The 15,537-nt window shown below is 45.5% G+C and overlaps 1 protein-coding gene across 2 annotated transcripts in view; it reads right to left on the bottom strand.

Annotated features, from left to right (window-relative positions):
- Positions 1-1,689: 1,689 nt before the first annotated feature.
- Positions 1,690-15,537, bottom strand: part of OLFM1 (olfactomedin 1) — a 45,286-nt gene continuing 31,438 nt past the window's right edge. For both annotated transcript variants that reach the window (XM_075260742.1, XM_075260741.1), the window contains exons 4-6: positions 12,970-13,189; positions 3,701-3,807; positions 1,690-3,126 (exon numbers count right to left, since the gene is read on the bottom strand). In XM_075260742.1, coding sequence (XP_075116843.1) covers positions 2,452-3,126; positions 3,701-3,807; positions 12,970-13,189 — 1,002 coding nt within the window. In that variant the 3' untranslated portion in view covers positions 1,690-2,451. The remainder of the gene's footprint in view (positions 3,127-3,700; positions 3,808-12,969; positions 13,190-15,537) is intronic.

Below are 15,537 nucleotides of genomic sequence, written 5' to 3'. Positions count from 1 at the left end.
ATGTGCCATGTATAGTCCTGCTGTATATGTGCCATGTATAGTCCTGCTGTATACGTGCCATGTATAGTCCTGCTGTATATGTGCCGTGTATAGTCCTGCTGGATATGTGCCGTGTATAGTCCTGCTGGATATGTGCCATGTATCGTCCTGCTGTATACGTGCCATGTATAGTCCTGCTGTATACGTGCCATGTATAGTCCTGCTGGATATGTGCCATGTATAGTCCTGCTGGATATGTGCCATGTATAGTCCTGCTGTATACGTGCCATGTATAGTCCTGCTGGATATGTGCCACGTATAGTCCTGCTGGATATGTGCCATGTATAGTCCTGCTGGATATGTGCCATGTATAGTCCTGCTGGATATGTGCCACATATAGTCCTGCTGGATATGTGCCATGTATAGTCCTGCTGTATACGTGCCATGTATAGTCCTGCTGTATATGTGCCACATATAGTCCTGCTGTATATGTGCCGTGTATAGTCCTGCTGGATATGTGCCATGTATAGTCCTGCTGTATACGTGCCATGTATAGTCCTGCTGGATATGTGCCACGTATAGTCCTGCTGGATATGTGCCGTGTATAGTCCTGCTGGATATGTGCCGTGTATAGTCCTGCTGTATATGTGCCCTGTATAGTCCTGCTGGATATCTCTGCAGGCGTCTCCTATAAGGCTGGGACATCGCAGGACAGCCGGGCTCATTTTTAGGTTTCATTCCTGTAATAAGTGTGGATATTATATTCATGTGACAAGTCTCTAGTTGATCTGTGACGGTCGGAACGGTTGTCTAGGAAACAGCGTAAGCCATGTTGATTAAAATGTGTGACCTAGACGTTGCGCCACATGTCCAGACATGGGATAGACTGTATCCCTGCACTAGGATCCCTCATCACTCTGACCATTTGTCAGAAATGGATCCTTAGTCACTGAGGAAATGAAAATCAGATTTTACATTGAAATGTGTACAGTGGGTGGGATATATAGTGTGCAGGGTATATACTGTATTGTGTGTAGTGTTCAGAGTATATACTGTATAGTGTGCAGGGTGTATATTGTATAGTGTGCAAAAGCCTATACTGTATAGTGTGCAGAGTGTATACCATATAGTGTGCAGAGTATATACTGTATAGTGTGCAGAGTGTATACCGTATAGTGTGCAGAGTGTATATTGTATAGCGTGCAGAGACTATACTGTATAGTATGCAGATTGTATACCGTAGAGTGTGCAAAGCATTTGTGAATGGCTCTCCTGTAATGTGTGAGTGGACAGAGGCCCTGGACTACTATTAGCTGCCATTCACACTGTGTGTTTAGTAGTTCTTGAGATTAGTGTGTGGTCTGGTAGTCTGTTCTGACCTGCTACTGGTCACAGGTGAGGGTTTGCTACTATTGTATCCAGTCTATCAGGGTCAGGCCAGAACACAATCCCATTGGTGCAGAAATGTGTGTCTGTAAGAATTTGCCAGGAGACGTGGACAAGGCGCGTGTTCTAATATCTTTTATTATTCTTTACATAGTTGTGGATCGTACAAATCGTCTTGTCCTGTATCTTGTGGTTCGGTGTCTCCTGATGAGTGGAATAATAATACAGTAATTAGAAAACAAAACCCTACGTGTCCCCCACGTGGTCCGGAGGGGGAGGAAGGCTGTGGAGCACTCCGTCCCCTCCTCCTCCTCAGGTATAGCCATACGTATATATTATATGTCATAAATATTTTTTCTTCATTTTTTTTTTTTTTTATAGTTTTTACAGAAACAAAATTCATTGCTCTTAATAAATCCAAACTACTTCAAACTGAACGACATTCATCGCGTGAACAGACAAATACAGCGGAATACTTCAGAGAACGAGAGACAGTATACATGAGAATTGTTCTGATACATAAGATTAAACAATATGGACAATCTATCGCCGCAATACAGACCGCAATCCACTGCGAATAGGAGAGAGCTTCTCTACTACGAATACTTGCGGAGCCGCAGCCCCTTCATATATATATATATTTATATTTATATCTAGAGCTCCTTTATGGATTTATTCAGCTTTCTCTTAATCTAGAAAATAAAAAGTAACGGTAAATCCTTTGTTCCTTCCTGAATGCGCCATTGTCTTGTCCGTGGAATGATACATAGTCTCTCCCCCCTCTTAGATACAATGTCTCTGCCGGTATTGTAGCAAACAGTCACTGCCTTGTATAGAAGGTTTCGCCAGCGCAGCAGTTTATTATATGTTATTTCCTTCATCTTTTTATGATGTGGTGGTAAAATGGAAAGTTCCTGAAGATTTCTGGGAATTTATTTACGTTTCGAGGGAATCATTCAATCCGGTCGGAACGGCGGTGTAGTTTTGGCAGCCATTTTGATTCTATATCTTGAGTTCTTTTCACCCTATTATCGGTTTTCTTTTTTATTTTCTTTTGGTCAGTTTGTTCTCAGGTGACAGATTTAGCTACAACTCATCGGACCTGATGACGTGGAACAGGGTGACGTTGTAGAGGACCTGGTGTCCGTTATTCCAGGCGTACAGGGCACGATCCTTGGGGTTGTAGTCCAGCATGGAAATGTGAGAATACCTGTTTTGGAAGGGGATGTCGATGTACTCGTAGTTGGATGTGTTGGTCTGGTAAGCGTAGTGCACTTTGGTTCCTCCAGAATATCCATTGGTGACATAGAGAGTCCCGCAGATCATGAAGGCCTCGCCGGCGCTTCGCTTGGGGTAACCCGTATTCCAGGTCTTCAGTATCTGTAGAGTGTTGGGGTCCAGTTTGCTGATGACAATGTTCCCAGCATTTTGGTTGGTGGCATAAACCACCCATAAGCCATTTTCATCCACCATAATGTCTATGTCTGACTGGCCTCCCCACGCGTAATGGTAGACATTGGTATAACCAGCTGAGTCCAAGCTGCGTGTTTTCAGGATTGTCTCTGACTTCAAGTCAAATCTGATGATGATGTGACTTTGGAATTTATTGAAATAAATGGATCCATTATAGACAACCTGGCCAGTCCCAGACCAAGGGTGGGGGAGGCGGTGAGAGGTAAAGTTGTCGCTGTTCATGAAGTCCTCCATAGACCTGTACTCCCTTACAAAGCGGTTATTGTGATATCCATCCATGTACCAGACCTACGGGGACCAAAGAACAAACACATAAAACAGGGACTGTTCATGGCAGCACAGAGAATTTCAGGAGAGGAGTGTGTTAAAAATGGCTGATTGTTCAGTCATTTAAAGGGTATAAATAAGGATTGGCATGGAGACTAGATGGAAGTAGGCTGAGCAGGGTGTGCACAGAGTATTTCAGGAGAGGTGTGTACGCCACTCTGACCCACCAGGGAGGAAGGTGTTAAGGACCCCAACTCTGGATATTCAGACCACACATGCTATGAACATGTCGTAAATATCTAAAGAGGGAATGCTCCTTTAAGAACTTCAGTGGGGTGCCTGCTAATATGGCTGCAGTTACACAAGATGTCTGAATTGTACATGTGCCTGTGTTTGCAGCCTTACACTCCCTGTTACATCACTGTCATTTGCCTTCTCCTCTCCTGGGAAGGGTTCATGGCAGCTATTTTATGTGCATCCCAGTTGCTAGAATAGATCACGGCTCCTTTAAGACTTCTATCTTTACGTTTACAAGTGGTTGTGATTAGATATTTAAGTTGCTGCAGATGGAGGTGATCTAGAAGGTGCTACTTACTCGGTTATCTCCTTCTGGAGCCAGAGGATCCGTCATCCAGGAACCAAATCTGGATCCAGACGCTTTGATGGTGACCGGCTCACTGATACCCGTCAGCTTTCCGCACGCTGCAAAACACCAATGAATTAGATTCTGAATGACAGGAAAATATCAGCAATATAGGAGCCAAATAAGGCTGACACAGCGGGAGTAATACTCTGCAGGTTTCTGGATGAGGGTTTTACTATCACATGCAAATCAGCAATACGAGCGTTACATCAAATCCTTGCCGGGAAATATTCCTTTAGGCCTCCGGTCACTTTCTGGCCTGTCAGTACAGTTGCGAAGTGTAATTGGGTTTGGTACATGTAAAGCAGCTGTAGGATCAGCAATATTTAAGGCTCTGACCTCTGTCATATTACATTAAGGATGGAGCGGAGAATAATGAGGGCAGACAAGGTACGGGACGCCTCCGCCTATTAACCCAGGAGTCCCCTTTACGTTGTTCTCACATCGTTAGGTGAAGCCTTATACACAACCATCCATTGCAGACTATTGAGTGGTATTTCACTATGATACGGATGTACTATAGGAGGTTGGAAGGGGGGTACAGTGACCCACACTCTTAAGGTGGCCCCAAAGATTCCCAGACTTTGAAGTTTGAATTTTGATGGCCAGGCTAATAATTCATGAATTGCTCAGTCACTGCAGATTTTTGGATGTTTCCTTCTGCTTAGTCTGAGACCACAAAATCCAGACCCTTAGGCTGTACAGTCTGCACCTGCAGAATCCAGACCCTTAGGCTGTACAGTCTGCGCCTACAGAATCCAGACCCTTAGGCTGTACAGTCTGCGCCTACAGAATCCAGACCCTTAGGCTGTACAGTCTGCGCCTTCAGAATCCAGACCCTTAGGGGCTGTTCAGATGGAGTAACACCGCGTGCATTGTGCCCCAAATACACGTGTAAAAATACACATGTAAAATCCAGTAAGCCATTGAGTTCAATGCCTTTTTTTTTTTTTTTTTTTGCAAAATCCTGCCTGGCCGACTTTGTGTCCATGCACCCCCCCCCAAAAAAAACAAAAAACAAAAAAACAAACAAAACAAAAACAAAACAAAACAAAAAAACTGTTTCACGGTGGAGTGGATGCATGCGGACATCGGCGGTTTGCTTTTAAAACCCTTTCAAATGATCGCCGGCAAGCCTTCTCCGAGCAGTTTTGCTTGGGTTTTCGCCGGAGACAGCAGTGCTAGTGTGTGCACCCCTTAGAAATAGCTGTGACCTGAGCAGGAAGTGTCAGCTCTGAGACAAGTCGTCCTTACTGTGTTGTCGCCCAGACACCTGGATATTTTTCCTCTCTCTTGAGTCATTGAGATGTCACCAGAGACGAGCCATTAATTCCTAGCTGGGGCGTTTACTCTCCTGCAGTCAGGCTGCTGTACAGATCCCCTTGTGTCCTGCCTGGGCAGTGCCCATTACTGCCCCTTCTTATTAGTGACCTGTCCCTGCGGCGGATACAAGATCCTCATCAGATTTCACGCTCCATTATCTAGACAGAAAATGAAAAAAACTTCTGCCATTTGGTCGTCTTCCTTAAATAGTGTTTCTGCTGCCAAGACGCTTTGGCTCTAATGGTTCCTGGGATTAAAAATAACTCACTTGGCCGGTCATTGTCCCGAGGCCCAGGGCATGCTGGTTAATTACGGGACATTGGAGCTTGAAACGGGACCTACAGAACTGCTTAGGACGTCCATCAAAGCCCTGTACTGGCGCTTTAAGTGGAGAGTCAGTTTTACTGGGTTGACATTTCGGCTGAGCAGGACGGGCGCCAACCAAATGTTCTCTAATTAATCGGGATATATCTAGGAGAATTAAGTCAGCCCTCAATAAAGGGTCTTATTTCCATACAGTCCCCAGGTAGCAGCTTGAAGCTCTCCCTAACCTTTCTCCCAGTGCTTTGTTCCCTGTGCATTGCATACTGAGCAGAAAGGATTATCCGGCACTCATGAGGCTGCTAAAGTCTGAACAGTTCTGTATCAGTGGTGAGCTCCTAAGAGGGAGATGTATTAATACCGCCACACCATACAAGTGGTCCAGCCATGTCTCACCCCTATAGAAGGTGCACTAGATCCATAGACATGGCACCAGACTGTAGATTATACTGGACCAGGTGGTGTTTTCTAACACTTTCTACTTGGATCCCACTCAAACAGATTTTCAAAGCAAGTAATCTGGTTTTATTGGCACCACCAAACTGGCCTATGTGCTGTGCACTACATTTATTATGTGATTTAGATATAAATTTTGCCTCATCTGACAAAGGGGTGTGACTTGTAAAAAGGTGGGGTATAAGAAGCAGCAATGTGCTCCAGGCTGCACTACTGTGATAAATCTGGTGCATTTTTAGACAATCTAGTGTTAAGTTTGCACTATCTAAATTTTAGGATTAGGCATCTCTGTATTTCTATTGGGCAATTCACAATGGAAGTCTAATATAAAGTGAAGGGGCTGCTGAAGCCTCTGTATTCTGGGACATTGTGCATCTAGAGATACATTCTGGATATTGTGCAGTCTGTCCAAGCATTCTCTGTATTCTGGGACATTGTGTATCTAGAGAAACATCCTGGATATTGTGCATTCCGTTAAGGCAGTTTCTGTATTCTGGGACATTGTACACCTTGAGAAACATTCTGGATATTGTGCAGTCCGTCCAGGCAGTCTCTGTATTTAAGGGCATTGTGCACCTAGAGATACATTCTGGATATTGTGCAGTCTGTCCAGGCAGTTTCTGTATTCTGGGACATTGTGCACCTAGAGAAACATTCTGGATATTGTGCAGTCCGTCCAGGCAGTTTCTGTATTCTGGGACATTGTGCACCTAGAAAAACATTCTGGATATTGTGCAGTTTGTCCAGGCAGTCTCTGTATTTAAGGGCATTGTGTATCTAGAAAAACATTCTGGATATTGTGCAGTCCGTTCAGGCAGTTTTTGTATTCTGGGACATTGTGTATCTGGAGAAACATTCTGGATATTATGCAGTCTGTCCAGGCATTCTCTGTATTTAAGAGCATTGTGCACCTAGAGATACATTCTGGATATTGTGGAGTCCGTCCAGGCAGTCTCTGTATTCTGGGACATTGTGCACCTAGAGATACATTCTGGATATTGTGCAGTCTGTCCAGGCAGTCTCTGTATTCTGGTGTATTGTGTATCTGGAGAAACATTCTAGATATTGTACAGTCCGTCCAGGCAGTATCCTTATTTAAGGGCATTGTGCACCTAGAGATGCATTCTAGATATTGTGGAGTCCGTCCAGGCAGTCTCTGTATTCTGGGACATTGTGTGTCTAGAGAAACATTCTGGATATTGTGCAGTCTGTCCAAGCAGTCTCTGTATTCTGGGACATTGTGCACCTTGAGAAACATTCTGGATATTGTGCAGTCTGTCGAGGCAGTTTCTGTATTCTGGGACATTGTGCACTTTGAGAAACATTCTGGATATTGTGCAGTCTGTCCAGGCATTCTCTGTATTCTGGGACATTGTGCACCTTGAGAAACATTCTGGATATTGTGCAATCCGTCCAGGCAATCTCTGTTTAAGGGCATTGTTCACCTAGAGATACATTCTGGATATTGTGCAATCCGTCCAGGCAATCTCTATTTAAGGGCATTGTTCACCGAGAGATACATTCTGGATATTGTGCAGTCTGTCTAGGCATTCTCTGTATTCTGGGACATTGTACACTTTGAGAAACATTCTGGATATTGTGCAGTCTGTCCAGGCATTCTCTGTATTCTGGGACATTGTACACTTTGAGAAACATTCTGGATATTGTGCAGTCTGTCCAGGCATTCTCTGTATTCTGGGACATTGTACACTTTGAGAAACATTGTGGGTATTGTGCAGTCTGTCCAGGCAGTCTCTGTATTCTGGGACATTGTGCACCTTGAGAAACATTCTGGATATTGTGCAGTCCGTCCAGGCAATCTCTGTATTTAAGGGCGTTGTGCACCTAGAGATACATTCTGGATATTGTGCAGTCCGTCCAGGCAATCTCTGTATTTAAGGGCGTTGTGCACCTAGAGATACATTCTGGATATTGTGCAGTCCGTCCAGGTATCATCCCCTTCCTTTTAGCATTAGTTCCAGGATCCTCTGCAGCTGCTCATTTGCTTTCTGCCTGGAGCTGCACCGTAGTCTGCTCTACCTGCTGTAATTCATCATCCTAGAAGATGTTTTATTTGGTCGGGATGGAGGATGGCGCATTCATTTCTCTTTGCTCTGAGCTCTGCCCAAGGATATGCTCATACCTTATACCTCAGTGCTAATCCCATAATGTGCAATGCAATGGGTTCAATCCTTCAGTGCAGAAGGTAAATTCTAGATGCTGGTGGGAATCTTGATGAAAAGGGGATGATGTCTGGATTTATACTCCGTGCTTTGGACTTGGACATCATGGCTTATTCTCCATTCACATCTAAACAGCTTATAGGAACTGTGAATGCAGTTTGAGATGTGACTATAGTGTATGACCAATACAGCATAGATACAGAATATCTGGAGATTATATCTAGATAACGTCCTGCTGTCCAGAGTCAGAACTTCTCTCTAGTATCCAACAAGGACTCCTTGGCCCACCAGAGATATTGGTCACTGGGCCATCCTATAGAACATGGGCACATCCACGTATAATCGCAGGTTGTAGCAGTACAGTGTGCTGAGAATAGTCAGAGGGTCCGCGGGTCCGCAATGACCTGTTGTCTCATTACAATGGCTGCTGAGTTGCTTTCATCCTCTTCCATCTATATTCCATACGGTATCTCTGTTGTGAGTGTTACTTGCACAATATGGCCATACAGCAGATTATGTGTGGCGCTCTCCACGTGCTACAGGGATCTAGTGCTGGGCTCTGCTGGATCCTGTAGTGCTGATCTCCATTATACTGTAGATAACTTCAAGCCAAAACTCTGGAGCCACTTCAATCAGCATATAAGGTAACCACATTACATAGTAGGTGAGGTTGGATGAAGATATCAGTCCATCAAGTCCAACCTATAACCCGGTTGTGTTAGACTGTAATCGCAGATGGAAGTTTTGCTGCAGCTTTTTGTGTCTTTCCTTTGCAATCCCTTCCTGCCTTTGGCCCATGACACTGCCTCTATCCGTGCCGCCATAGTGGTGGCCTATATTCTGCACACAAAAATACCTACGGCTGCAAGCACTGTCCGTTGTGATGACACCTCTATGGCCACCTTGTACCACGGACACGGGGCTGCTGCTGTACATCCCATTCACCTTCTTAACCATAACCTACATATATGTACATCTTAGCCTCCATATTATGACCACCATGCCAGATCCCCTACGGTTCTAAAAACCCCCCCAGAGGTCTAGAATGGAGGATGAATTGGGAAAGGAGCCATATAATGTGTCCGTGCCATATAAGCTGTGACAATGTTAGGGTGAATTCACATGTGACAGCTTTATTGCATAAATTTCTGCTATTGTCCTATTCATCTGTATGGGGCTGGCACACATCCTTACACAAGCTCCAGACACCACCAAAGAATGGACTTTCTGCAGCAAGTCTCCCACATGTGAATTCACCCTTAAAGAGGTGATGCTGTTAAAGGGATCCTATCATTAAAACTCATTTTTTTCTGCCTACCACATCAGAATAGCCTTAAGAAAGGCTATTTGTCTCCTACCTTTCGTTGTCTTCTCCGCGCCACCGTTCGGTATATAATTCAGTTTTCGTTGGTATGCTAATGAGTTCTCTCACAGCACTGGGGGCGGGCCCAAGCGCTCAAACAGCACTAGGGGCGTCCCGAATGCTGCGAGAAAACTCAATCCACCGCCGCCTCCATCTTCTTCAGGAACAGGTCTTCACTCTTCTTCTGGGGGATGGCTTCAAACTTCTAGGCCTCGGGCCTAGGGCAAAGCCGACTGCGCATGCCTGCCAGCCACAAGAAAATGGCCGTTTACAATACTGTGTAAGTGGCCATTTTCTTGTGGCTGGTGGGCATGCACAGCTGGCTTTGCCCTAGGCCTAGAAGTTTGAAGCCAACCCCTGGAAGAAGACCCGTTCCTGAACAAGATGGAGGCGGCGCTGGAGAGTTGTCTTGCAGCATTGGGGACGCCCCCAGTGCTGTTTGAGCGCTTGGGCCCGCCCCCAGTGCTGCGAGAGAACACATTTTCATACTGACAAAAACCGGATTATATACCAAACGGCAGCGCGGAGAAGACATCTAAAGGTAGGAGACGAATAGCCTTTATTAAGGCTATTCTGATGTGGTAGGCAGAAAAAAATGAGTTTTAATGATAGGATCCCTTTAAGGACGCTGATATCCCTGTGTACCAGAGATAAGTGAAGTGTCTCATCACAGGGGCCCGACTGTCAAGTCCCCAAGGATCAGGAGAATTCCTGGCAAAGCCTTCTTGTGAATGAGTTGCCGGTGTACTTGTGTGAATGGTGCCCAATACACCATCGCTGGAGGTTGCAGCCCCATAGCAGTGGATGGAGCGCTGGTCGCACACACGAGCGCTTTAATCATAAGGAGGATTAGGGGGGACTTTTGGACAACTGTTCTGATTGCTGGGGGACCCAGAAGTGAGGACCCCAGTGATCTGACTCTTATGCCTTGTACAGTAGTGCAACCTCTCTAAGCTGGCCATACACCTAGATTTTAAAGAGGACCTTTCATCAGATTGGGCACAGGCAGTTCCATATACTGCTGGAAAGCCAACAGTGCGCTAAATTCAGTGCACTATCGGCTTTTTCGATCTGTGCCTCGGGTAAAGCGCTATCGGTCCTGGTACCATAGCTCTTTACAGTCAGAAGGGCGTTTCTCACAGTCTGTCAGGTATGTCCTTCTCCACAGCAGCGCCTATCATGCTGTACATTGTGAGCGGGGAGGAACGCCCCCTCCCCTCCTGATAATACTTGTCTATGGACGAGCACTGTGAGCAGAGGGAGGGGACGTTTCTCCCCGCTCACACTGTACAACGTGATAGGCACTGCTGTGGAGAAGGACGTACCTGACAGACTGTCAGGAACGCCCTTCTGATTGTAAAGCGCTATGGTACCAATTCAGCGCACTGTTGGCTTTCCAGCAGTATATAGAACTGCCTGTGCCCAATCTGATGAAAGGTCCTTTTTAAGGACCAGCTGATCAGCTAATATGTATATAAGGGTCTCCCATCTCTCCTCTGATGGTAGCTGTCAGGAGTGATAAGCATTGGGCTATTGAATGTCATGGTACATAGGGGAGATAGATGGCTGCCAGGAGTGCTTGGAGAACCGACAGAGGGGACTGGAGGGCTGACACAGGGAACTGAAGAAGGACAGAAGGGTCTGGAGGACAGACAGAGGGGCCTGGTGGACCGACAGAGGGAACTGAAGAAGTACAGAGGAGACAGACATAAGGGTTTAGGGGAAGTTCAAAGGAGTTTGAGGAGGAGCAGAGGGGTCTGAAGAAAGACAGACTAGAAATACTGCACCAATATTAAAGCTGTGTGTGAATCCAGCCTAAGGCTAAGGCCCATAGAGCGAGCTGCAGCCAGAAAGCACTGTGGAAAAGACCGTGATGAAAACACATTGTATTTTTTTTTTTTTTTTGGCAGCGCTTTTCACTGACAGTCTGTAGGGTTTTCCTCTGCAGACTTTTTGCTTCCATTAATCCTATATGTAAAGTGCCGGCGTTTCCGTATAATTGACATTCTGTGATTTACAGAAACACAGATTTACTTTCTGCGATGTGTGGAAGGGATTAGACAAAATCCCATAAACTTTGCAGGTGCTGTAATACGCAGTGTTTTTTGGCGCGGCATCTCCACCGCATATTCACAAGGTGGCCCCAGCCTAAAAGTGGTGAAGTCAGAGCTGATCTCCCTCTGAGCAGCTGTCTAGTTATATATGTCAGGGCAGCAGCGTGTTCATGGGTCACTGGTTCCTTGGGAATTAATAGACCTTACATGTACAAGATATATGAAGCCATTCCACACTGATAGGTCACTGAAGATTTCACATAATCGTGTCCTCTGTCCCATAATAAATGATGGTCAGCAGCAGCTGTATAATGTGATATACCGCTATGCTGTGTGGTAAGAGCCTCAGCAGGCGGACTACGTCTCCCAGTATCCTGCACATATAGCTATAGGGTACAGATGTAAGCGTCCCCCCCATCCTGTTAGGTGAACCCCAAAGAGCCTCAGATCCGAATATTTTACAGTAGCAGGTACTTGTATTATGTCTGAGATTTACTGCTGGAACCATCAGAGTGTAGATCAGGAGTGAGAGGGGACAGCAGCAGGGTCCTCAACCCCATCCTCTTATATCTCGGCCCCCTCCCCTTATATCTCGGCCCCCTCCCCTTATATCTCGGCCCCCTCCCCTTATATCTCGGCCCCCTCTAGTTTCCTATGACATCGCTCTCCAGAATGGCTGGTGCGTTGGGATCAGACTCTGACTTGCGTCGGTGGAGTCTTGTTACCCTTTATGGACTGGCTCGGGATATATAAGATTTCTCTTTTTACACTGTTTTGTAGCCAATGTTGGGAGTGATTTGTACAAGAAAATGCCGTATGTACAGCACCCTAAAGCACATCAGAATATTGTATCATCACATTAAGCAAACCCCTGATCTGGGCTCTGCACCGTCCGCGTGTTTGGGACTTTTATCTGCTGATGTGGAGTTTGGCAGTCGCTGTGGTTTGTGATAGAGGTGACCTGTGCGAGTGGTCACAGCCGTGTCAGCAAGAACTGCCATTACTCATCAGTAAGTGAACATTGTAAGACCGCGCGGCCCAGGAGAGAGGGCAACATTCATAATGTGACCCGTCATCTAGCACCAGTGAAAGCAGCCAGTATGTGGGACTGTAAGGAATGAGGCCACAGACTCCTCTCACATACTGCTGCTTCCATGGGGGGTAAGATGAGGGGCAGAAATGGCAAAACATTCATATACAGTAATATAGAGTGGAACTGAGTTTGTCATTTGGTACAATCATACCATCAGATAAACCACTGTACAACCTCTGAAGGCTTCAGTGACAAACTCAGCTCTGCTACCTCTACACATTGACAGACTGGAATTAGCATGCCCCACCCAGGTGTGTGACCCATAATCCTTTGTGTATTGCTAACTAACCTTCCCATATATGATACGGGTCATCAGAAAGCAAGTCGTCTATGCTGTTCTGTGACCAGGCCCGGGCAACTAGCTGGCGTTATGGGTGTTTGCAGATGGAGGTAGCAGGCTGTTGCCACCATGACAGGTCTGAGCCTACCTAATTTTTGCATGCATGCACGAAGCCTTTCTTCAAGATTTGACACTCTGCTCTGCAGTTCCTCGTAGTCATAGGCGCCAATCTCCTCCTGAAGCTCGTTTAGAACTGACGTCAGATTCTGGACCTCCTCCTTAAACTGCAATACCAATTTGGCATCGGCTTTGTACTCTTCCAACACTGGTATCAGAGGCCTAAGTTCCTCCATTTTCGCTTTTATTGCCTGCAAGGTTAAAATAAGCTGGTTCAGTCCTCTGCATGCAAAACTTGGCAACACCCTGTCCTGCCCTTGTGCCTGTCCTGCCCCCCGATGCCTGCCTAGTCCGTCCCTACGTGGGTGCAGTGGTGCCATGACAGTGCTGTCCAATGACATATTAAAAAATCTTCCATACAACTTATTTGGGAAAGGCCTTTATTAGTCATTTTTTTCAAATGCAACATCTTATGGTTACATGCGTCTTTTTTTTTTTTTTTTTTTCTTAAAACACATACACAAAGATTTTCTTTCTTTAAAAAAAAGGTAGAATGCATTGACAAGGGTTAAAAATTCTTCATGAAATGCAGCTACATTCGCATGCAAAGGAAGATTGGAATTCAACGTGTTCAACGCTCCTTAGTGAAATAGCTCTAATCGGGAGAATAAAGATTACAAAAAGAAAAAAAATCCAAAAAAAGAAATAAAAGAGGAAAAAAAAAAAAAAGGAGGAAACTCTTATTGGTGCCCAAACTGCTGTGTGTCTCTTTCATGGTAAGATAGGAGTTAACTCTTCAGTCACTGCAAGTTAAGTTAGCCCTGCAATCAAGAAAACGAAATACGGGTGAAGAGTCTGAGCACTGGTCTGCATTCACAACACCATCATGCAGGTAGGGGGCGCTAACTCACATCCTCCTCTTGTGTCTGGGTCCCAGTAGACAGAAGGAAGCCTATACCCCAAAAAAATCCCTCCTGTGTGCTCTGTTTTAGGTCAGGGGGTGATGGTAGTTGTGACTATGGGCAGGTATGTGCAGTGCTGGAAGGGCTCTGTACTGTTTGGGATCTGAGTACCCAGCTTGGACTTTGATGTGGCTGGTCATGCTGTGTGTGTGCCTGTAGGGGGTGCCATCAGACACAGGAACTTTAAGGGTATTGACACGTATTTCAGCAGTCGTCGTTGCCAATGGCCACACGATTGTACCTGCAGATGGACGCAGTTGGTGAGCCTGTACCCTTAGGGGCCCTATAAGCAGATTATTCCTATAAATGATCAGGGATACTTTGGGGCCCAGCCGCTGTGTTACTGCATCTATGGAAAGAAGATGGCGGGGAGTTGTAGCCTCCATTGTGGGGATGTAAGAGGCGTTCCTTATTAATAATAATAATAATAATAATAATAATAATAATAATAATTCCTTAGTGTGTGTGTGTCTATATATATATATATATATATATATATATATATATATATATATATATATATATATATATATACACACACACACACATATGTATATATCTCTGTCCCAATGCTTTATACTACAGTCACATCCAGAGCTATAGGTGCTATGTTGTACCATGCTGTGTGAGAAAGCACAATACCCCTTATACACGCCATGTATATATATCAGCAGAATGGTGAGTGCAGCTCTGGGTGTGACTAGAGTATGAGACACATAATCAGTAATGTGATAATGACAGATGAGTTATATGTCTGAGGGTTAGCACAGGGCCCATAACTAGATAACCTTCCTGACCTAATATAGGGGATTCCATAGTCACATAATAAAGTAAAGGATGTAGTTTAGGGGGAGAGGGTCACTTGAGGAAAAAATAAAGTTCTCCTTTAAGGCTTCTAGTTCTATATTTGCAGGGCAATATCTGATATTGATGTCTTTGGATCTGTAATGTATGGATCTGATGGAGCTAAACGTCTGCCTACGAGGAGCTGCAGAGATGTGAACCACTGGGGTCATCGGTCTAGTTCAGGGGTACAGAGGACGGGGGTCATACAGTGTAGAAGGATCCTGCTTTATGATAGGAATCTGACCCCTCCCTGTGTCATGGAGCGGCTGATGTATGATGGCTCCTCCGCCATCACCCTGCTAATTCCAGAATTCTTCTCCAGGCTCCGCTGCTCTCCCAGCGGGAGCAATTAAAGAGGAGGAAGTGACAGCAGCGCTGCCAGCGCCATCCTCCCTGGACCGGACTACTTGACCCGGGCTGGTTACACTTTCCTGTTGCTTCCATCATTAATACAGTAACTACCCCAGATGTTATCATTTATAATTGGTATCAGCCCTGGAAGTTGCACCAGATGAGACCAGATGTCCCCACTAACTATTGTGAAGGGGCAACTGCTTACGCTAGGTTCACACTAGTGCTCGGAGTCTGTTCTCAGCTTTCCGTCTTCTGCATGCAGAAGACGGAAAGCTGTGAGACCGGGTCCGGGTGTAAGCGCCGGTGAGTGTTTTATGCGCTCCGCGGCGAAACCGGTTTTTTAAAACCGTACACAGAGTACTGCATGTCCGACTGTTTCCGATTTAAAAAAAACGGTTTCGCGGAGGAGAGCATAAAACACTCACTGGCGCTCATGG

Source organism: Leptodactylus fuscus, chromosome 11, assembly GCF_031893055.1.
Source record: "Leptodactylus fuscus isolate aLepFus1 chromosome 11, aLepFus1.hap2, whole genome shotgun sequence".
Classification (NCBI taxonomy): Eukaryota; Metazoa; Chordata; class Amphibia; order Anura; family Leptodactylidae; genus Leptodactylus; species Leptodactylus fuscus.
Note: the sequence above shows the minus strand (reverse complement) of the source record. Positions and strands in the feature narration are given on the sequence as shown.